General features: G+C 45.2%; 1 protein-coding gene across 1 annotated transcript in view; it reads right to left on the bottom strand.

The window, feature by feature from the left end:
• Window positions 1–1,278: 1,278 nt before the first annotated feature.
• The window catches only part of POU6F2 (POU class 6 homeobox 2), a gene marked incomplete at its 5' end in the record, with an annotated part of 465,857 nt that continues 442,623 nt past the window's right edge, over window positions 1,279–24,512 (bottom strand). The window contains 3 exons of the mRNA XM_082631907.1: window positions 1,279–2,303; window positions 5,759–5,927; window positions 14,838–15,006. Coding sequence (XP_082488033.1) covers window positions 1,799–2,303; window positions 5,759–5,927; window positions 14,838–15,006 — 843 coding nt within the window. The 3' untranslated portion in view covers window positions 1,279–1,798. The remainder of the gene's footprint in view (window positions 2,304–5,758; window positions 5,928–14,837; window positions 15,007–24,512) is intronic.

The following is a 24,512-nucleotide window of genomic DNA, read 5'->3' as shown; positions in this document are numbered from 1 at the left end:
GACACTCGCTTTTGCCTGCTCCTATAATGGAACACTTTTTGCCTCTCCCTGCGGAAAACATCAACCACAGGTCCCAAGTGTTTACCTGCACAGAAATCCTCACATCTTACTTTTTCTCTCTGGCTTATTAGGTTATTTTGGTCCACAGATCTTTGGAGTAAGTTATTTTGAAAAGTGAAATAATCCCTTAGTTCTAAGAGTGAAGGCTATTCTGATGTGCTCGATAAGCCACTTCTGTATTTTTCCTTTTAGTGGAGGCACTTCCTTGGTAACACTTCCTTTCCCCTCAAGAGTCCAACTGCAATTCCCATTGTTTAATTCGTCTGCCAACTTTCTGCTCCATTTATATACCCGCAAAAGAATCGCCCTCTCCCCGCCCCCAAAAAAGTCTGCCTTCAGTGGTAGCAGAAAAGATGGAATTTACAGGATGCATGATGGCCTTTAACAATCCACTCACTCACTCTCTCTCTCTCTCTCTCTCTCTCTCTTTTTGGCCTGTGTGTATATGGGTGTGTGCATGCTACGTGTGTATTTTGACTGAAACCTCAAGACATTTCTTTGGCTATCAGACTTCTGAGAGAAATTGCTTTGCACAGAAGCATAACATAGATGTAAGTATTGAACCAAATGTGCAGCTTATGTTTATATTACAAAATTAGTTTTGGTCAGCTCTCCATGTACGTGGCCAACAGACTGAGAAAAATCCCAAGCTCTGGTGTGGATAGTGAGCACAATTACAGCTTACGCCAGTGTTGACAGTTCATCGAGCAAAGCCCTAGTTATTTTGGAGTCTCTCCTGCGTTTCACTGGGGTCTGAGTGGAAAAGACACCATGCCCACTCTGTGGCCTTCCAGCAGACGCTGGGGGCCACATGCGGGGGGGATGGAGAGATGGAGGAAAATGAGAAATGCGAGCTCCATTTTCTTTTCTCAAACCCACAAGGTCATAGTGAGAAGAAAGCAACGGATGCTCTGGCACACGATCCAGGATGCCCCCGACTCAAAACAAAGAGAAACAAAAGAAGAACCCCCTCCCCCCAAATAAAAACCAATAGTGAGCCTCACAGAATGGCTTCAGCAATGGCACCCCCCCACACAGGGGGCGACAGTAGATGGGAAAGATGAGAGAAGTCAGGCTTGCTATTTCTCCGCAAAGTACAAATGTAAAAACTCGGAACACAACTTCACACGCAGAGAGGGGCGGACTAATGTTCGTGTTGGCAATGTCGTGTTTCTGACTTTGGTTAATAGGTTCATAGAGAATCAGCACTTAGAACCTGAAGGATGCCGTCCGCGGCCCCTCCTCCAGGTGGTAGGCTTGTATTCGCTTTGAACAGAGAAAAGTTTCCCTTGTGTGTTGTTGGTATTTTGTTTTTTGTGTTTTTTTGGTTTAGTCGTCTTTCTCAAAATGTGTTCACATTTTCATAATACACAGAAAAAAAGTATGTGGTTATTTGGTTTGCTTTAAGTCCATTATAAAACTGGCTTTGGGGAGACAGGTCGGGGAGGGAACGAGCCTTCCTCCATACACCTGCACTGTGGTGTAGTCCTTGTTTAAAAATTTTCAAAAAACATTTTTTTTTCTTTTTTGGAAAATCCCATGGACACGTATAAACCATCCTGTCCACTTGGTGGTTTTCGTAGTCTTTTACTTACAAGGGTGATGACTGGGGCTACCTTAAAATTTATTTTTAATTTAATTTTTTCTTTTTTTGGGGGGGGGTTAGGGGATGAAGTCCCAAGGGTGGAGTTTAGTTTCTGTGGATTTTTTTTTTTTCTGATTCCGGGTGGGCGTCTCTTTAGGAATTGTCTTCCCGTGAGTCTGTTAAGGGCTCCAGAGGGACTGCCGTGGCCGGCTCGTGCTGTTTTAAGCGTTTAATTGTGTTCTTCAGGGCTTGCCTCTTATTGCAGAACCAAACTCTAACTACTTCCCGGTCATAGTTCAGCTTCTCGGCAATTTCGGTCATTTCCTGCCCAGAGGGGTGTGTGTTCTTCTCAAAGTGGGCATTGAGGATCTCAAGGGCCTGGGGCGTGAAGGAGGTGCGCCTCTTGCGCTTTTTGGACGGTTCACTCCCGATAAACTCGGTCAGGTTCTGCATACCTGCCCGATGGCGGGCCTCAGCCTCAGCCATCCACCGCTCAAGCACCGGCTTGATCTTCTGGGCACTTTTAGGGGTGATGTCCAGCTTTTCAAACCTGGCAGGATACAAAAGGCCAGGGTTCAGTTTGGCTGTCAGACTGCTAGCTATAGTGTTCTCTTGGGCTTCCTGTGGTAGGAAAAAGTGGCTTCTCAGGATGGTGTGTCTGGGGGGAAAATTGAGAAAGAACAGTCTTACACTGAGTCCTCTGCTAGGGTGGGCCTCCTGCCTGCCTGACTGACTGGCAGAGCAAATTCACTCCAGATAAGCAGCCAGCTGCAAGGTAGCCCTCCCCGCTCAAGCCAGCACCTGCCCTCCTGCATGCTTCATGCCCCTGCATGCAGCCCGTACACCCACAAGCGGACCAGGTGAGCACGGGTGGAGACAGCACAACACAGCAGCCATCACGATGGAAACAAAAACCACTCGCAGATCTTTTTCCTGGAAATGCTTGAGATCTGAGCTTTGATTTGAATCCACCCAGCACCATTTCCCCCGAAATTCAGAATCCTTAAGGCAAAAATTAACACCAGGAAGTGACATCAAAGACAACAGCTGTCATGTTCTTTCGTTTAAAATGATTCTTTTTATGTTTTCCTTCTGGTTTCCTTAAATTCCCCCCACTGACTTGGTGATAAAAATGTTCTATCTATGCTAATCGTCAGTGATGGCAACTGGGACAAGTTTCTTTTATGGTTCTCTTTTCATCTCTGTTTTGTGTCTCATTTTAATCTCTTTCTCTCCCCCGGCCCCCAAGCCCTCTCCCGTCTGTCTCTGGTAACAAACACTTTTCACCATATGTAAGTTAACAACATGCTCCCTTTTCTGGTAAAACATAGCCCCTTGCTACTTTACTGCTGGACTCAAACAGCTGGACACACTGTAATTGCTATGAACACCCCCCCCTCCCCTGGATGTGCTAGGTCCACCTCATGCCTTCCAACACCGTCCAGTGTAATGGTGTACTTTTGCATCAGAGTATCAAGCTGTGTTTAACGTGCTATATCTGAAAACTGTACTTGAATGATATCATTTTCTGTAAATGAGGTCTTCTATATATCAATTGCCATCTGCGATTCTTTGTTACACTGACTTAAAAAAAACTATGAAGCATCTTGGACAAAACTATCTCTAGTGTTTTAAGAGGTCATCCTGGTATCAAATTCATATGCACTCTCAACGAAATACAAAATAGTACCAATTCCTTTTATTTGTTTGTTTGTTCTAAATCCAAATTCACAACCCTCCAGGATGACAACTTTGGATCCATGGCATTCTCCTCTATCTTTTCAAGTTCAGTGCTGTCGAAAAACAACCCTCTGACTGCAGAGTGCATCTTATTACAATAGACTGTTTTCACGGAGTGAAAATGAACCCGCTTTAGTCGCAGTATGTTTTATAAGGATGCTTGCAAAAGGACACAAAAGGATAGGCTTCTTTATGTGCCTTAATCTTATTTTGGCACTGCATTTTAGATATCTTATGTTGTGATAAGCAGGGCCAATAGTATCAAATTTTAATGTGATTCCGATAGCATTCCCTTCCACGTATAGTTCAAGGAGTTATTTATTTATTAAAAAAAAACAAACCCAACTTTCAGCTGGTCAAAGAGGAAAGAAGTACATTTTGCTTTCAATATAAAATGAATTAATTATTTAATGCCATTTAATGAGCTGCTCACTTACGGCAGGCTCCCCTAAAGCCCTCGTTGTTGTGTTCACTTACCATCATTCATTATAAAAGCCCCAAAGCTGAAGTCTTGGTAGCATGACAACAGGCTTTACAGCGCCATGGCATGGGGGACAGAGCTTGTGATAGGGACGTCCACTGTATTGCTGGTGTGTTTTCCTCTGTGTCTCTGATGCAGAGGCACTTGTTAAAGCATCTCGAGTCACTGCAGCTCATAAGGGAGGAGTGACACCAGAGTGTGTGCAAATGCAGATTCTTCACCACCATGTAAATTAACTGGAGTGGTTCCACTGTCAGATCTAGGTCTCTTTCAAGACTTCCATTTTTTTTTGTTGTTGGTAGTTAGCTCCGAAAACTACCCCGCTGAAACACCAGAAGCTAGAGAAAGGCTGAAAAGTCAAGGCATCTGCCATCTTCTATTAGACAGTGAATTCCCAAAGTTGCTTTTCATTTCGGCCATAGCTTTTTTGGCTTCCCCAGCGGAAGATTTTAGAAATCAACGTATTTGATTGGGAACGCCCAAGAAACATTACGCGTGTGAGTGAAAACCTTAGATAGCACTTAAGCCACGAAAAGGAAATCACACTTTAGGACTAAGGAATAAGCCAAAGAGGACTTCAGCAACGATAGCACGTGGGCAACAACCTCAAAACCCGTGGCGTGCCTTTATCACAAGGCTGTTGAGATGAAACAAAGTTAATGTTTCCCAACAGGGAGCAACAGTATTCATATCATTTGATGCTGCTTGTTAGCGTTGATGCTTCGGTACATGTTGTCTGGAATAACACATACAAGCCTTGAAACAAATTTCCCAGCAGTAGTATCCTTGTACAGACTGAATAAAGGTTATTTTCTACAGGGAGGTATCTTATAAGAAAAAACAGTAGGGGAGGCCAGAGAAGTGAGAGGATCCTATGGTGCTTTTCGTATTTAACAACAATCAATGGGTTTTACGGAAAATCATTGAGCAAAATGTGAGCTGCAAGTGCCTACCCCATACGGATGTTATTTATAACCTTAGTCTTAAACTGCAGGAAAAGTACACTTCTGTCCTTTGGGGAATACATTAAAAGTATAAAGAGCAGATAAAAAGACAGCATTTCATGGATCACCAAGAACAAAATCCACTTAAATGAGTTTAGAGTTGGTTTCTTGGCTTTTCCTGATGGAGGAGGACTCATAAGACATTGCCCAAGAGGAAAAAGCTCTTACCGAAGTGCCTTTGTTACCTCATGCATAAACATGGGATTAGTGCAACACACACATGCACGCGCAGGGTCTGCTTCTGGCGGCTTGACCCAGATCAACTCAAACACAGCCAAGGCTGGCTTCTGTCATTTATGTATTTAATTTTGGGAAGGATAGGGTGAGGTTAGGCCAAACTCTCACTACCCTTTTCTGAGCCATGGAAAGCAGCTGCTTCTTTTTTTAAAAATGTGCTTTTAGACTTGTGTCTGGCAAGGCAAGGTTAAAAATTCCTTTGTGGTCACAGGATGGTTAATTTTTTTTTTTAAGGTGTGTTTTCTTGGAAAATCCGCATAGCCATCCCTGAGCAGAAATGGTGGGAGCTTTAACACCACCTGGGACTGGCAGCTTCACGACATCCATCCACAGACAGGAGACAGTGGATCTCAGCTGCGTAGGACGGTGGGTTCAGAAGCTTCTGGCCCCCCGGTGGGGGGGAAGGTGTGTATTTCCAATGAAACCGCCTTGGAAGTTCTTTGTGAGTTGACAGGAGTCATCCAGCCCCCAAGTCTGCTTTAGCAACTCCACTTCCGTCGATATCACCAATCCCAACACACAGCTACCCCAGACTCCATTCCCACACTCCACCCCTCCAGCTCGGCCCACCCGAAGAAGAAAAGCTGAGCCGAGAGGACAGACGAGGCCCGGGCCAGCCAGGAGGGGTGACAGCGCGTGGGCACGGGTTACCTGCAGATGGCCGACTGGCTGTACGCGGGGCCCTCTGTGGCACTGAGCGCCTGGCCCACCTGAGTCTGGGTCAGGCCAAGGGACAGGCGCCGGATTTTAAAAGCTTTGGCAAATTCTCGCATCTCCTCCAGATTAACCCCATCCACCTCACCCGCTGCCGTCTGAGGATCTGTGGAGATGTTTGCAAAAAATAGGGTCAATGCGTCAACGCACATCTCAGTGCTACGCGTTCTTGACGGCTGAGGAGAAAGTGGCTCGGTTCCTAACAGCAGAGCGGTGGGAAGCCACGCCGCAGAACGTTCTTTGTCTGCCGGCTGAGGCACTCAAGCCCCCATCCACAACTCATTCCATCTGCACAAATCATCCTTCAAGGTAGTTCTGTCCCAGATAAAACCACGGCAAGCCTACCCTGCCACTTCCACAATGCAAGAGCGAGCTCCTTACCGCTTAACAGACAGCAGCCAGGGCAGGGGGGCACCAGCTATGGGGGATGCGACTCCATCTTGCCCATAAATATGTTCAGATATCATGTAAAAATAGAAAGATGGAAAGCTTTCCTTTTGAAATGTCTTACCTGGACTCTTTAGTGCTAAGAATTGCCCTTGGAAAAAAAATAGTATTTTGTATTTTCCTGTACCCGAGCACCGCTGCAGCCAGGCTAACGTTGCCTAATTTATTATGTTCACATTAGCCCCTCAGAAGTGCATGCTTATGAAGCTGTGAGAATAATAGTCTCCCCCCACCCCGCATAGCAATTTCCTGACACAGACACCTTTGTCCCCTGAAAGGGCACAGAATAAAAAATGCCTACTGCAGGAAGGCTCCTTTGGTGCCAGATAACTCGGTCAATTTAGGACTTATCAAGGGAAATGACACAACAGCTGGAGAATGAAACTATCCCCCACCCCCCGCAACCCCCCCACCTCCGGCTACTGATCCCTGGATAAATGAAAGCACACACCAAGCTGGAGACAGCATGGTTTGGGGATGGTGGAAGATTTCAAAGGACTGCTCCATCCTGCCTGGAGCGAAGCCATTCTCCCTGCAAGCCGATTCTATTGTTCTTCACCTCATTCCCCGGACTTAGGTGAAAAGTTTTTCTCTTCCTCTTTCTGCACAATCGCCCACCAATTTCAGTCAATTACAGGACTTGTCTAAGGAACTGGGGTGGACTATATTAGCCTTCTGGGCTTCAGGCTATAGAAACGCCTGTTATCATGAAAAGAAATACATTGGTACCCCAAGGACCAATTTGTCAAGGACTTTTAAATAAAGATGTTAATATCTGTGGCAAGGGGCCTTGGAGCTTCCTGTATAGACTCTGTCGACAGAATCAGCCATGGAGGTGTACGCTGTACCCGTATCTTCTCAATAAAAACAAAGTCCTGTAGAATTTTTACACATCATGAAGCATAATTTCATGGAGGAAAGATGGGTGGAAAGTGGTATAATAACTGCAGTTAGTCTCTGAGTATTTCTTAAGTGACTCCTAGGAGCCCTAATGAATGGAGAGAAGGAACAAGAGAAAGAGACGGGGCAGTTCCAGCCTCTGTGGAGTTTGCTGTCTACAGGGATTTGGGGCTCAACATTACGAATGAGAATAAGAGAAAAATACCAGGTCGCGTATAATCAAGGAGTAGTAGTGTCGCAGCCACACTGGAATTTACAGAGAATGGAGAGGTGACAGGAGGGAGGATTCATCTGGGTCTTACCCAGTGGGCAGCTTTCAGAGAATATTCTGGTCGGTGGGAGCAGGGTGCAGATGGGCACAGATGTGGGGGAGGGGCAGAGCGCGGTGGAGGCCTGGGGCGGGGGGGGGGGTGTTTGGTAGGGGGCGAGGGGGCGCCCGTGCTGGGAGTGGTGAATATTTCAGTTTAGGACATTGAGAATCTATGTCCATGGACGGGGGCAGAGGGTGACTATAAAACTAATTTGCCTGTTAAGATTAATTAAAACCCTGCTTTTTCTCCCCAACTTCACCCCGGAAGGCCGGCATCATTTGATTAACAGAGACTTGTTTGGGTTGTGCCTGGTGTGAGCTGCCCTCTGGATCTTAATTCCCACCAGCGTGGAGAGTTTGCTAAGGATTCCGGGAGGTCCCATCCACGCACACAGCAGCTTTGAGTCCCTCCTCCGTTTCTTCGTTTAAAAATTCCTAGAGCAGGGGCTTCCCTGGTGGCGCAGTGGTTGAGAGTCCGCCTGCCGATGCAGGGGACACGGGTTCGTGCCCCGGTCCGGGAAGATCCCACATGCCGCGGAGCGGCTGGGCCCGTGACCCATGGCCGCTGAGCCCGCACATCCGGAGCCTGTGCTCCGCAACGGGAGAGGCCACAACAGTGAGAGGCCCGCGTACCGCGAAAAAAAAAAAAAGAAAAAAAAAAAATTCCTAAAGCAGAAGTCGCAAATGAGCAGCTTGCAAATAAAACTCCGCTTTCCGAGTGCGTACAATTTGGGGGAATCTCTGGCCCATAAACACTGGGAGATATCTAAAGAAAAATTTAGATTTGTCATGCTCTTCTGAAACGTTAGAAGCTCTGGTGTCACCAGGTCCGCACCTGCCCTTGGGAGCAGTCAGTCAGCTGGCACTGGTCCAGGCCGCCCCTTCAGTTCCTCCTCCCCAGCCCTCCTCGGACCTGCTGCCTTGCTGAACCTGTGTGGTGACTCTGTGTTTACAGCACGCATTCCCGAGGGGGCGGAAGTTGGTTCTGGATGTGGCCCCCCCAGGACCGAGGTACATAAACAGAACCGATGTGCGGTATCCGTGTGATATTAACATTTCATAGGGGAAGGGGGGCGAGGATAGGAAAGTCTAAATGGCTCCTCGTAGGGCGGGGAGGCAATAATAAACTAAGAGCTGAGAAGGTCTGGTGTAGAACACAGAGCGACACTTGGCATAGAACAGCATAGGGAGTGGGGCCTGGCCTCTCTCCAAGAGGGAAGGAAGAGGAACTGATGGCCTTGCAAACGTGGGCAGTGGAGGTTCAAAACTGAGGGTGAAAAAATGGAAGCCGGAGACTTTCCTTGTAACGATATGGCTTTTAGGACAGTGGTTTTCTTAATTAGGTAGGTCTAGGAGTCACCTGATGGGACCCGGGATGTGCATTTTTAACAAGTACCACAGGCGATCCTGATGCAGAGGACCCACTGACCCTGCAGACAGAGGCTTTCGCTGCGGCTCTGGCCTGACCGAGTCTAGGTGTGCCATCCTCTGCATGTCGACCCTTTACCTGCACTCGACCCTTTACCATCATTATTCACCAGGTTCCACCACACAGAGAACTTGCTCTACCATCTTGGGTAAGATGATGGGCCAGAAAGACTACTGGGCAGGTGCCCCGTCCTTGCCTTCCTCCACCCCTGGCCTCACTGTCTATGACAAGTGGCAAACAACTGGGACCAGTGGGCTGGGGTGGCCGTTGGAGTCTGGAGTTGGGGGGAGATTTTTTCTCTGAGCAAAGCTAAGTAGCTCCTGTGGGAAGTAAATCTGTTGCCTTACATTAGCCCCATCTCTAGATCAATAGGAATCAACTGAAGGATTCAGTTGATCTGGAAGGATCTCCAAGGTCTACTCCAGTCCCAGGGTCTGTGCTGCCACCAGAGTTGGCAGCGCAGCACCGGGCAGGTTTATGACTGGGATACAATTTTGTGTAAGTCTATTCTAGTTTATGCCTTGCCTTCTCCTGCTGCCTTTATTGTTTATCTCCTTTCTAGTTCCTTGAGACCAGCGACTAAATCCATTGTGTGTGATTGTGCAAGTGGCTTTTGGCCAGATCGCTGATAATAACCAGAGTTAAAAAGAAAGCTATGGTGTCTTATCCCCTTGTCCTGAGCAGCTGTGTGGATCATTGACAGTTTTACTCTGAAGCTCAGAGAGGTGGGCGCCTTGCCCCCTGAGCCCTTGGACTTCTGTGAGGCCCCAAACACTCATCACACCAGGAAGCTGAATTCCTTCTTTCTCCTCTCGCACATTTCCCACTCTTGTCTTCTTCCTGGTTCTACTTCTAGAGCTGATAAGTTAGGAATTCTAGTGAAATTTAAACAGGGTGACAGTCTATTGGACAAAGGTCTGGGGAGAGGAAACCAGTGTCTCATTGTTTGCGCAATTTGTTGATTGCTGGAGACAAGCTGCTTGGCTTTCTTTACATTATTGGTCTCATCCATAAAAACCAGATGGCGCCATGTATTATTATGGTTTCGTTCCATGGATCCCAGGACTACAAAAGTCTCCAAAGAAGGGGTCCACCCACGGACAAATATTAGTCTTACCCTGATTACAACATGTGGGACATGTCTTCCCACGTTGGGAGAACGCCTTAGATGGTGCCCCTAAGATATTTTGAATTAACAAGAAACTAATGCTTTTTTTTTTGGTGCCAAAGTTTCTGTCTTAAACTCTTGAGGTTTTCTTCTCCACTGTTGGACAGTTCCCATTCATTAAGGGTTATATGCTTTTTCTATTTCCATCATGTCATTCCTTCTGGCTCTGGGGAGGTTGGTTAATTTTAAGGATGAATCTCAGGCCACCTTGATGGGGACTTCAGAGGGAACCCTCAGGTCCCCCACAAGGTGGATCCAGCATCTTTAACCAGCTCTAGGGAAACCCAGTCTGGGACTTCTCTGCACTGAAGAAGAAGTGCACCTCTTATAGAAGTTTGCTCCAGATTAAGTCGGCCCAGTATATTGAGTACAAAGTCAGGAAGCAACGACTTCCACAGTTCTCCCTGAATCTGAGCCTTGCTAAGGAGCCAGAAGATCAGCCTACATAGGGATTGATTGGCCTGGAGATTTATAATACACTGGCATTGAATGTTGGCAGTGATTCATAAGTATAATGATGACGTTTTCCCCCAATCAAATCTGGAATGCAGGGGCTGAAAAATAAAAGAGTTCTTTGGGAGCTAAATGCAAATTGCGTGAACACAAACCTGTTCTGTAGACTCTGGTTGCATGGTCACTGGGCCCATACTGAATTGAGCACTCAGGATGGACCAGTACAGATATCTGTTTTGTTTAATTTTTAAAATTTAGCTCCTTCCAACTGCTCACCTGGACATCAGTGTAAGGGGTTGCTAAATGGGTCGAACAGTTGCCATCCATCCACATCTTCCTTCTACAACCTCTGCTTGTGGGACTGTTACAGGAGAAACATGCATCTATAAAGAAGGTGCCAGGTATGACTTAACTGCCTTCTAAACATCCATCTGCTTTTTAGTGCTGCTCTCACAGCAAATAATGGGCATATTTACCAAATATTTTTGAGAAATAAGAAACCATTTGGGAACGTGCAATGCAATTTGGGAGAACAGCCTGCTTGCAATATGGTGACTTCACTGAGTTGTGGAAAATGGTGTGAAACTGATCAAGTGAATCAGGGGTTCCACTGTGCCATAAGCTATCACCAGACATCTTTATGTTCACTTTATAGTTTGGGTTTTTCTGATATTAACTCTCAGTCCCTCTGCTGTCTAAGAATTAAGTTTACAGGCCAGGGGTTTAAAAAAAAGTGTCCTGAAAAACCAAACCAAACCAAATCCATCAAAGAATAAAAAAGCCCCAAGTCCACCTGTTTTTAAGCAGGAACTGTGTAAATCCTAAGTCAATTTGGGACTTTGTTTTTTGTTTGACTCTTCTAGGCTTTCCAAAAGCCCTGCTATGGAAACTACAGTTAGCCCTGGTGACTGAGGAGACCGAGCAAGGTTTGACACAGGGCAGGCTGTGCAGGTGCTGTGAACAGGTGTGCAGACGTCTTAAGGAGTGTACACATTTGGTGTTAACCCTGTGTTCTTTTGCCTGGAGTAGGGCAGGTTATGGATGATCCACCTGCTCCAGTTGATCTGGAGCAATGGCAGATTGCCCAGCACTGGGCAACCTTGCCCATGACCTGTGAGGGTCCATTCACCAAGGTTTTGACCACAGGTTCAAATCCATTTTGACCTGTTTTGAACTATGGCCTTGGCCTAGTGCAGAGATTTGCTGACCCATTCACCATCCCACTTAATTCAAGGATTATTTACTCCAGCAAGTCCTTCTGTTCTGTCTCAATCTCCAAAACTGAGTTCACTCTCTCCTGTATTGCCATAGTCTTTATTCGTACACTGACCATAGCATTTGTTTCCCTTTATTGTAACTGTGTTTCTTTGTTATCAGTTCATGACCTCCGCCCGGGCAGGGACCACATCTAGCTTATTTCTGCTTTCTTAATATCTATCCCTGTGCCTGCATATACATGGTGCTCAAAAAGCTTATTTTTTATTTTTAAGTTGACATCCTCTGACTAAAACACGCTTTTCCCTCCTGTAATTTAATCCGTGTATCAACTACATCTGAAGTATGGGATCAGGTCTCCCTATATTAGCTTATTTGCAAATTTGGTAAAGTTTAATCTCAGAAAAAAGTAATTTTAAATGCATAGTTCATGCTTGAATATAAATTTCAAAATATGCAAGATGTCTAGTTTTTCTCATATTGGCTCAGAGAAAAAGCTTGTGCTTTAATTGTAAGACATGGGTTCAGGCATTTAAAAATTATTTGAAGAATATTTAGGTGATTTGATAGAGTTTATCGTTCAAATTGCACTGGATAAAATTTATGTGAAAGCATCCTGTCTTTTTAAGGCAGCAGTGCTGTGTAGAATGTGTATGACCCATTGAGTCCGGATATCTGGGTTATCCTTCTGGCTTTGTCACCCAGGAGACTGGTCACACACTGTCTCTCAACTAAGACTGAATCTGGCCTCTCTGACACAAGATGGTCGAGATGGGTTGTACTTTTCAGGATCTATTTGATGCCAGCTTCAATATCTGAACATGAGAATTTATATTACCTTGTTGTGAACATTCAAATCAGAAAAATAGTGAAAGTGCTTTGAAAACCCTACTTTGCAAAAGGAGGCTTAAACAGAGGTGTGTTGAGGGGGTGGTAATCAGCATCAGAAAATGCTCCAGGTATTATTCATTCTCTAGAAGGGTCTTGAGACAGAGGGAATTAACTAAACAACATGCTCAAAATCTGTAGCAGTTGTAAGCCCAGCAATGCGTTTGTGTAAAGTGTGACGCCCGGTAGTGGTACTCCTGGACCCTCTCATACCTGCCAGAGGAGGCTCCTCTTTCAGCCTCTGCGTATGAGTTTGCAGTTTCTTGCTTCAAGTGCATGTGGTAAAGGAGTCTCTTTTCCCCAGTTCTGTATATTTCTCATCAAGGATATGCAATGTGGTTCATTCATTCTACACGTAGAACCTAGATATCCCATTGGCCACTGTGCAATTGAAATTTCATTTGGCCCATTAAGTAGCTCTGGAAAAGGCTAGTCCTTTCCTGCCCAGCTTGAGACAAATGGCAAGATAGAACCCAGTGCCATCCATCCGTCTGTCTGTCTGTCCATCTATCCGTTCATTCACCTCTCTGTCCATCCAAAATGTATTGTTTACCTTGCGTAAAATACTGTATTCGTGGGGTATTTTGTACTTTTCATATTTAAACATTTCATATTTAATTTATTTCTTCTCTATAAGATGTTTGATATCCGTTCCTTTTCTTTCAGGACCAAAGCTTAACAGTCTATTGTAAATTTACGACCTCGCTGCTATTTAGAAATAGAGTGTTTTACAGAAGCTTTTGCAGAAGAGCAAATTGGAACAAAGTCTGAATCTCTTCTCACAACAACCCTATGAGGAGTTTCTTTGTTGGGGAAAAAAATCTGGTTATAATTAAATTAATTTTTTATGGGTTTATTTGAGTAAGACTAGACTTTTTGGCCCAAATGAGAGGAGTTATATATCTGAACAACTTAAAATAACAGGTTGATGGCAAACTCCATCAAACCCTGAAACTCTGTTTGGTATTGACCCATTTTTAAGATCAAGAGCCTCCAGGCTAGTGTACTGAAGTACTTGGGCATTTTAATATCTTTCCATAATCTCTCATTTTCTTCTCCATTCCACAAGCACCTTTCTTGCCTGAGTTGTCCATATAATTGAATATCTATGTACATACGCACACATATATGTACGCACATGTATATATGTACATATATATTTGGGGGGGGTTGCTTGCCGGGGGAGGACACAGCGACCCTCCAGTTTGCCTTGCGTTTCCAGACTTGCCCTATGATATGGAGAGTCCCTACTGCTCCTGTTATAAGAGGTCATTCACGACACTTGACCAAACACAGATACTTACATGTGTCCTTGTTTTATGGCACAGATGCCTCTGCAGTGCTTTAGCCTTTAAACCCGTAACTGTTGGATACCTGGTGCCCGGAGAATTATAACCTATGCACATATTCTGTCATTTTTATATATAAGTAAAACTTGCACTAAAGGTGAACATTAAATTAGGCCACTGTCACACTCATCTCTATGTGTTTCTATTTGCATGTGATGCATATGCTGTCTTCACCTAGGGCCACATACCATTTCTAAAATATGTATACGCCGCCCGCTCAGGGAAGCCGACTTGCAGGCTTCGGCTCTTTTGTGAACGGTTGTTCAGAGGTTTCTCCCTGGATTCCGCCCACGCAGCTTCCCCTCGCACCACTGGAGGCGGCTCACGGCACACATCCCCCCTCCCCGCCCACAGGTGCTCTCTCTTATTTCCTCTGACACTTGCAAATGGAATGGCAGGGGACCTCACACACACAGAAAGGCAGCCTGCCCTGCCAGCTGAGTGCCAGCTGCTGGCTATCTCAGTTCTGAGCTCTGTGGCTCCTGCCCTGAAAGCTGGTCAGTTTCTCCCTTCTGAAGTGGCCGGACTGACTCAGCACATCAGAAGGCACCTGAGGTGGAAACGGCCCCTCCATGTACACATTTGAGGGGGTCGGGGGGCCTGCTTCCCCAAGGAACCGTCTGGCCCTGGGCACAGACCTCATCCCGATACTGGCCCAGTAGGGCCAGGAAATTCCTGTTCAACTTGAAAGAAGCAGAAAGAGAGGCAGGGAGGAAGGGATGTAGGGATGCACGGATGGGGTGGGAGGAGGGAGAGGGAGGGAGAGAGAGAGAGAGAGAGAGAGACAGACAGACAGACATTGCAATTAGGCAACGAGAAGGCCACCATGACTTAACGGAGCCAGAAAGGATACTTACTGCTGACTAACTGGCCCACGCTCAAAGCCGAAGAAGAGGAGGATGAGGAGGAAGCAGAGGGAGGCTGCCGGACGGGGCTTTGAGACATGGATGCTTGGCTGTGAGCCAGGTGCAGAAGGCTGCTTTGGGAGGCTGCTTGACCCACTGACGTCTGGGAGGGTTGGTGGAGCTACATTGGGGGATGTAAAAAATACACAAAGGCATGAAAAATTAGGAGGGAAATGCCAGGGAACAGAAGTGTCATCTGGGGTTGAATCATTTCCAAGAATATATGCTTCTCTGGAAGAGTGCACACCCTACACAACAGGGAGGATTTTTTTTTTTTTTTGTATATAATATGTTGCTGCTGCCTTGACAGGCATTTTATTAGTAATTCTAAATATATTATTAATTTCTTACTTAGCTTGCTGGAGCACCCAATTTTCTACATTTCCTGACCGCGGTGTGCCATTGCACTCTTTCTGCCTGTTCATGCAATTACAGTGCACTTGACAGGCTTCTCAAGAACGTATAGATAAAATATAACACCTACCATCAACTTGGAATGCAAACCTCAATATCAAAGGCAGGCTGTGCCCAGCCTTTTTGTCTTAGGTAACTGGGGTTTTTAGGAAAGTTCCAATTTAGGCTGAGTGTATATGGGAACTTCCTGCTCTCCCAGACCGAAGAGTCTGGGTGGATTACTGTGGAGTCGGAAAAAATGCTAAGATCCTTTGGAAATTAAGAAAGAAATTGGGGCAGTCAGGACAAACTGATTAATATTTGTAGCTCTGTTGTCACTGTCTAACTCTGTGCCAGCACTTTGTTCAGGACTTTTATGCCCTCTCATTTCACTCCTATGTCAGCCTGAGAAGTGGGTATGATTTTGACCCCTTTTTTACCAACAAGGAAGCTGAGGCACAGACAGTTTAAAGGATTTGGTAAGTTCCTTTGGCAGGTGGGGAGGATCTGGTCTCTGGGCCTGTGAAGTCTGACCCCAGGGCTTGAGCTCTTAGTCATAGCGCCTCAAGTAAGAATTCACTTTTTTAAAAATTTTGTGTGCTGTAAGGAAGGTGGTCTTTATGTCCATGTGCTCATGACTCCTTTACAGGTCATCAAAGTGCTGTTGTTCTGAGAGCTGAGAAGCTCAGCTGAGGGGAGGAAGAAGAGAGAAAAGGGAAATGCTTGCAGGTGCCGGGTCCACTTAGATGCCCGGGAGGGGTCTCCACCCATGTATTGACCCTCTAGGAAGCTGACACAAAGGGCAGCCCAGGACCCAGCGCAGGTGCACAGGTAGCCTCAGCAGTGGCCACCTTTGTTGGTTAGACAGAGTACTTTACAAAGTGCTTTCATAGCCATCATCACACTCCCAGAGGTGTAGGAAGGTCTTTATAAAAGGTTTTTATAAAAGGAAGTCAGACTGGGGGCAGAATCAGGCCAAGCCCTGAACTTTGGTGGAAGAGCCAACTACAAAAAATCAGGCACTGATCTTTTACCACCTCCTCGGGATCTAAGAGTCAGCCCGGAAGGTTTCAACTTCACACTTGTCCCTGCTTTCCCAGCTTGTGTTCAATTTCTCATTCAACTTTATCGAGATATAATTTACACATAATACAATACACCCATTGAATGCAAACATTTTGATGAGTTTTGTCGAATGTATACATCTGTGAAACCACCACATAATCAAGATACAGAACCTTCCTATCATTCTATGAAATTCCCTAAGCCCCTTTGCGATCAATTTTCCCTCACCTCCTGGCTTTCTGCCATAATGGACTCATTTGGTATGGTTCTAAAAATGGAATTGTATGGCATGTCCTCTTTTTGCATCTGGCTTCTTTTGCTCAGATACCGTTTCTGAGATTCACCCGTTTTGTTGCATATATCAGGAGCTCATTCCTTTTTATTGCTGAATACTATATATAGTGTATACCTGTATGTATACCTATGCCACAGATTGTTTATTCATTCATCTGTTGATGGACATTTGGGTTATTTCCAGTTTGGTGCTGTTATGAAGAAAACTGTGATAAACACTGATGTACAAGTCTCTGTGTGTACCTTGTGTTTTCATTTCTTATATGTAAATACCTAGGAGTGGAGTTGCGGAAATGACTGGGTCATACCATAAATGCACATTTACCTTTTAAAGAAACTACCAAGCTGATGTCCAAAGTGATGGTAGCCTTTGACAGTCTCACCAGCAAAGTATGAGAATTCCAGTTGCTCCACATCGGCACCAACACCTGGGACTGTCAGTCCTTCTAATTCCCTAAAGTGTTTTTAACCATCAATTAACATCTTACTTTCAAACAACTGTTAGTCAAGTGCTACTTTGGAAATGTGCTTCAGGAGCTATTTCCCCTCTGGTTCCCCGTGGTGATGCTTTTGCTTCTCTCATTCACATGGTAGCTCTATGTGGCAGAGACACTTGGCGTGATTACGGGGAAGTAAATGGTTGTCCCTAGGCCACGAGTCTGCTGAACATGAGGATCCAGGCTCCCACCCCACAGTTCAGGGCTCTTTCCAGGATGCCAGGCTGTCCCGCTCCAGAATTGTCTGCAGTTACATCTCAAGTGAACAGCCTTATTATTACTCCACTGTGCAAAGGCTGTGAACTGAAGACAGTTGTCATTGACACGGAACCCAAATTAATATGCATCAAGCATCTGCCTAAAGTAATTAGCCAGTCTGCTGAGCACATAATCAACAATTGAATCCAGTAAATTTTACTCTGTAGGAACACACACTGAAGATTAAATCTATTTTTAATTTGCTTAATAAATTGTGATGGATATTTGCATGTCAGCCTACCCCCTCTAACCTACTGAGTTGTCCTTCTAAATATTGTTACTTGACAAAAGCTTTGTACAGTTTGGAGTTACTGAATCATGAGCCAGTCTTCGGTTTTACCATTTCATCAATAAAAACTGGCCCTGGGTGTGGCAAAGTACCATCAAGGAACTGGAAAAGACAATAATCAATTTAAATTTTTCTTCCTCAGACACAACTCAGTAAAGAAAAAATTACTAGGCTGCAATCTCATTTAGGAGTCACTAAAGCAAGCTATGGCTTATGCATTAAGCTACGCAGGAGAAGGAATTCTAGAAGAAAGTAAAATAGTTCTTTTAGGAGTTTGTTCTATGTCTACATAGTTAAAGAGATGAATCTAAGATATCTAAGAATCTAGGAAAGATGTATTCCTTCCAAAGAAAATAAGCATTTTTTAGGACACTGGGGGCCTGCTTATCCTCCAGAGTTCAACCAGACACTTCAGAACAACCAATAAAAATTCTGAAAGGTTCTTAATTGTCAAAAATCAAGATTTTATGGTTATGGCATTTCTAGCAGATTAATACAGGCTGAGAGCACGGGGAGTCCACAAAAGAGGAAAGTGAAGGGGCGGTTCATGTTAGCCTGGGGCTCTGCTTTATCCAGAGAAGGAAGGAGAGGACGAGGTCCATCCCACACAGTGAATGAGCAACAGGGAGGCACAGGATTGAGTCTGAAAAGCTTTATACTTCCTGCTGCCTTTCACAGGCTGCCTGCGATGGTTTGTTTGTGTTAGTTGGCACTGCCGGAAATGTTTAACATATTCAACAAAAATAGATACAGGCACACTTTGAAGTCCTTCTTGAACTTCTGTGCCACTGCTTCTCATCTATCTTCTATGTGTAACACACTATATCCTTAATAACATTTTAGTTTCTGGAATAAAGCATCTTCTAATTAAGTGCACGATTGACATAAAAACAAGTGGGGGTGGAAAATGGGATAAAATGCAGAACCAGAATGTGATAGAGGAGACGGAAAAGTCAATCCACGTAAACAGTAAAATTCAAATGGGATTAAATATAGAGAAATTCATTGGAGGGGGGAGGGAGGAGAAACTGTCCAAACATGCAGAGGCAAAATGGAGGAGACCTGGGCTTTTATAAATATCTCAGGGAGGCATAATGAACCCCCGGCTAAAGCCCCATTGTGGTGCTATGGAGAAAATGAGTATAACCCCGAGGGCTCTAGCAGAGGAAGCCAGAGTGTGCAGGAAGACATCATGATTCTCTCCCTCCTTCTCTGCAATGGCTGGCATTTTTCTGTGTACTGGGTCCCTTATGATAGCTGGCAGAGAAATGAAATCAGTGGTTCTCAAGATTCAGGGCTTTAGGATCACCTCGAGGGCTGTTAAGATACAGAGCCCTGGGCCCCATCCCCACAGTGTCTGGTGCCGTAGGTGCAGGGTGGGCCTCAAGAATTTGCATTTCTAACAAGTTCCCAGGTGAAGATAATGTTGCTGGTTGAGGGACCACCCAAGGTTTTGGAAGGAGCTTCTCCTAGAAAAAAGGTAAAGAAAGTGGACTTACTATGTCTAGACAAGAGAAGTCAGAGCCCGAGTTTAATAAGAACCTTTAACAATTAGGAGGGCATAAAGAATACCTGAGTGTTATTGAGTTCATTCTACCGTGGACAGGACAACTGCACAGGTGTGACATTTGCTGAAAGATTCAGGGTTGACCTCAGGACAATCTAACCTGAAAAATTTTGAGGACTAAAATTTTGAAAGATTTTGATAACTACAATCTCCCTTGGGTATCATGTTCTAGATATTTAAATCTAGACATTTCAGTTATCAAAAATTTTCTAGACATGATACCCAAGGGAGATTTTAGTTATCTCTGCAGGAAGTTTAGAAAAGTATGGAGGGAGTTATCCTTCTGCTAGAGTTTAGGAGACCTACTGGGTTTCCTCTGGCTCAGTTCCATGGCTCTGAAGCATCTCTTGAGGCTATAAGCAGGAAGCAGAGCCCCAGGGGTAAGGCTCCATCACAGGCCCCTCCTGCCTGCAGGGGAGTAGGTATGGCAGAAGCTCTAATCGTCTCAGGAAAGAGAACTGAGAGCAGTGTCACTCCTCCAGCCACCATGAGGATGTGACGAAGTGAGGAGAATCAGAACCTGAGCAGCATTCGGGACCGATGCCCAGACACAGGCAGCAAAGGCCAAGGCAGTCATCACGCAAGCTTGGGACACATGACCAGGGCTCAGCAGGGACAGGGATGGGACAGGAGTCAGATCTTAGTGCAGAGGAAGGGGTCGACAGAGAGAAAAGAGAACTAGAGAAGACAGTGCTGTGTGGAAGGTCTCCCCGGCTGCCGGCAGGTGCTCATTTGGAACATACTGGAAAATGCAGAAGACACAGAATTGGAAAGCCACAGAAGGGCCTGGGCTGGGCTCTTCTGGGAGCATGGCTCTGGGATCCGGCGTCCCGGACAAGGAAACACTATAGTTTGGCAACAATTATATTTGAACATGATGGATGGAGCACCCAGCATGGGCGGGGTCCTGAGCAAGGCTGAATCAGTCTGGTCTCAGCCTCCTTTCAGGTGCAGACTCATAGTGACAGTACAGGTTGATGACAGTGAATGGAGCAAGGGTCAGAGGTGAGGGAATGATACAGGCAAGCTTCATGAAGGAGGGATCCCGGGCAGAGGGACAGTGGCGGGAGCTTCCCAGACAGAGGAGGTGGGAGAGGCATTCCAGGCCAGGGGCACAGAGTGTGCAGGGAGCCTGCCCCGTCAGCTGAGCTCAGCCGGAGTGATAAGGGGAGACCACAGAGGTGAGATGCCCAGATATGTGGCTGGAAGGTCAAAGATCTCTTTTGTACTGGGGTCACTGACACACATTTCATCCGTCCAGGAAACCCCTACGCTATTTTAGATCTCTTGTGGGTGGAAATGCCTCATGTGTGTCTCACTCTGGGTGGCTCCAAGAAAAAACTGGGGACTACTGATTCAGGTAAGGGCTGGGGAAAAACAGGGAAGTGAGGACATTTTTTTACTTGAAAAAAATGGATGGATTTGGATAATCATACGGCATTTTAGAGAGCTAAGTTAAATAAACCACTTTCCTTTGTCTTCCTATCGGCACCAAGATTACATTTTGAAGAACAATTGAGTGCCTTCATGGGTGGTAGTCTCCCAGTATCACAGCTATGATATTTAATTTTTGAAAAATTTCAATGCTTTGATTTTACAAATTAGAACATTTTCCCTTTCAAATGTCTCTATTTCCTTAATGACACTAAAAAAAACCCTCCCATTAACTTTTGTTGGGATTTAGTCAGAGGAAGAATAAATATACACAGAATGATGTCTGTGCTGCTCATGAAGAATTCATTAATTCACAGTCACAGGATAGTAAGAGCAAAGCCCGGGCACCTGGGTGACTCTGACTTTTGACGCTGCAGAGTCCCATGGAGGGAACAAAAGGTTACTTTTGAGCTCTCGCCAACTATTTTGTATTAAGTAATTTGTTTCATGCACAGAAAGATACTCCCCTCTCGCTCTCTGTCTCTCATTTTTATCTAGTCCTTTTCTCACTCTTATTTTCTTGCATTGCTCACCAAGGATCTCTGATGTGATATCTAGGGCTATCAGATCCTGGTATATATTTTAAAAAAAATACTGTTTGTATTTCAGATGATAATGTTGCAGGTTCTCAATCTTTCATCACTGGAATAAATCATCATCCAGACTGGATGACTCTTCACTCAGATTTTATTCAGGCTCTTCTAATTCGTAGCAGGCAGGTGTGAAAATTAAAGACGTAATTACTTTTATTAAATTAAAACAAATCACCCCGTGTCGTCTGGCCCAAGAGCTCTGTACTTCACTCTATAAAACTGGACCTCTGAGTGTGAGTTAGGGAACTCTCTGCTTCTGTAATTTATGACATATTTTACTGTTGGAACTATGCTCTTGTGAGATCAAGCATTTGTCATAAATCACATGAAAAAAAATAAACTGAGAAACTTCTCTACTGTATGATAGAAATCCTTTATTTTTTAGTGGTTGTCCATATTGTATTTCTTCCATGTAAAGGGTAATATTTAAAGAAAAAAATTGAAGACCACTATCCTTATACCTCCAGTTGTGACCTTTTTACTTTTGGACTCTGGGCATTTTATGATCCACTCTCCTCAGAATCCCCACTTTTATATCTGGGATTCAGACTTGAGCATTTCCTGTCGATTCACCCAACTTGTTAACTTTACTACACATTCCAAGGTGTTTCAATCAGAGCTGATGCCAAGAAACATTAATAGTCATTCATCTACTTGCTGCAATTTTCCTGATTTTTCTCACCAGCTTCATCAACGGTTCCCTTGATCTTTCTGGTACTTGGATAGACCACTGGCACATGCCTTGAACAACGGAACGGGCCCATGGGTCTCTGCCGCGACTTGAAGATTCAGGAAGTTCTGCATGTCACTCTTTTCAGCCGTGCACACATTTCCTCTCATCATGTACATATATGAGAGATGCACGCTTCTATACGTGCAAGTTGAGTCTTGCTCTCTGGGAGGCTGGTTGTAAGTGACACGAGTTGGAGGTGCAAGGCACATCCCCAGAGGCTGGCTGTTTCTTCCCAGTTGCTAGATCTCTGATTCTACAGTGACAAGGACAATGGTGGAGATTAGACCTGCAGAGGATGAGACGTTCCCACCGTGGTAATGAGGTTTCGTTCCAGGGGCCAACAGGTGCTGTGAGGAAGCTTCTGAGGTGCATCTGTGCTCATGGGAGCGACTGTGGAAATGGATTCATGATGTTGATTGTGGGCGACGATTTGAGGAGTGACACCACACCCGCTTCTTACTTGCCGTTTCTTGGTTAGGTCCTTCTGGATCGAAACTGTGCTACCCCAAATCTAGAGCTGTCATCTTATGTAACAGCAATGGTCTATCACCCACACACCCTCCTTAGAAGTTCAAGGTGAGAGTGAGAGCTACTTTGTATTAAATGTTGTGGATATCTAAATAATCCTCATCTTCTTGGCAATTTACAACTTGGCTTTGCTGACAGAAAATAGTTCTTAGCAGATTGCACGAAATGAGGTTGATCTTCTCATTACTACCCCCAGAGATAATTCTGAACATAAGTTTGAACAGACGGAACTAGGGATTAAAAAGCCAGTGAAACATGGAGAATCTTGCCTTATTTGGGGGAACTATTTATTTATTGACCACGCGCCATGCGGGATCTTAGTTCCCCTACCAGGGATCGAACCTGCACCCACCCCCTGCATTGGGAGCGTGGAGTCTTAACCACTGAACCACCAGGGAAGTCCCTTGGGGGAACTATTTAGAAGGTAGAGAATATAATGGAATCTTTTAAATAGTAAAAGAAAGAAAATAGCTGAGAGACAGGGTCAAGGGGTGGGGGTGGAAGTCCTCACGATACATTCGTCACTGCCCGTCCCACTGCCTGTGAGGAAGTTGAGGAAGAAGAGGGTGGTGGGGACCTTGGCTTCCCAGGCAGTGGTTTAGATTCAGAGTGAGAACCAGCAGGAGTAAGAGAGGCCTCCCAACTGCTGTGTGAGGTAGGTGCTGGCATATCCCCATTTTACAGATGAGAAAACCAAGGCACAAAGATGATGTGTAATGTGTTCAAGAACACACAGGGACAAAGCCCATCTTTTCAGTTTGAATATGAAGCCCCTTCCATGAGTGTCCTCAGACTCTCTCTATGTTCCAATCACAGGAACCTTCCTTCTGTTTCTCAACACTCCGTCCTCCTTCACGTTTCCCTGCTTCTGTGCCTGCTGGTCCCACTGCCTGGAGTGTTGTTGACCCATCATTTACCTGGTTGACTCCTACGCATCCATCAAGACTCAGTTCCAAACCCTTTTCTCTGTGAAGACTCAAAACTCTCTGGACAAAGTTGGCCACTCCCATCTCTGTGATGATACTAAACTCTGTGCGCATCTGTCCTGTTACAGGACATTCTGGTTTATTTATTTATTTGCTTGTTTATTTATTTACTTACTTATTTATGGCCATGCTGCATGGCTTATGGGATCTTAGTCCCCTTACCAGGGATCGAACCCGGACCCCCTGCAGTGGAAGCATGGAGTCCTAACCACTGGACCGCCAGGGAGGTCCCAGGACATTGTTTTATTGCACAGTGGGACTGTGCTCATGTACCTGTGTCCTCTACAAGACTACAAGCTCCTTAAGACCAGAAAGCGTCACTCTTTTACCCGTTTCTTATTAAGCAGGGGCCTGCTGTAGAGTGGGTTATCAAAAAAGGTTTGTTGAATTAATCAGAAGTTCCATGAGGTCAGGGACCATGTCTCTCTTCTTCAGAGCTGTGTACCCAGCCTCTAGTATAACATACAGGAAAGTGCTTGATTGATATTTGAATGGAAAAAATGAACTGGACTGTCATGGTTTTAATGAAATTCTACCAGTTGGAACTTCCTATTTTTCATTCCCTAATTTTTTTTAAAGATAATTACTTTATCTTTTTTTTAAAATTAATTAATTTATTTATTTATTTTTGGCTGCGTTGGGCCTTCACTGCTGCACGCGGGCTTTCTCTAGTTGCAGTGAGCGGGGGCTAGTCTTCGTTGTGGTGCACGGACTTCTCATTGCGGTGGCTTCTCTTGTTCCGGAGCACGGGCTCTAGGCTTCAGTAGCTGTGGCACGTGGGCTCAGCAGTTGTGGCCTGCGGGCTCTAGAGCACAGGCTCAGTAGTTGTGGCACACGGACTTAGTTGCTCCGCAGCATGTGGGATCTTCCCAGACCAGGGCTCGAACCCGTGTCCCCTGTATTGGCAGGCAGATTCTCAACCACTGCGCCACTAGGGAAGCCCCCACTCCCTAATGTGTAGGCAGAGTTCTCAGAAGCATCAGGTTGGGA

This window comes from Mesoplodon mirus, assembly GCF_964341445.2.
Source record: "Mesoplodon mirus genome assembly, chromosome: 9".
Taxonomy (NCBI): domain Eukaryota; kingdom Metazoa; phylum Chordata; class Mammalia; order Artiodactyla; family Ziphiidae; genus Mesoplodon; species Mesoplodon mirus.
Note: the sequence above shows the minus strand (reverse complement) of the source record. Positions and strands in the feature narration are given on the sequence as shown.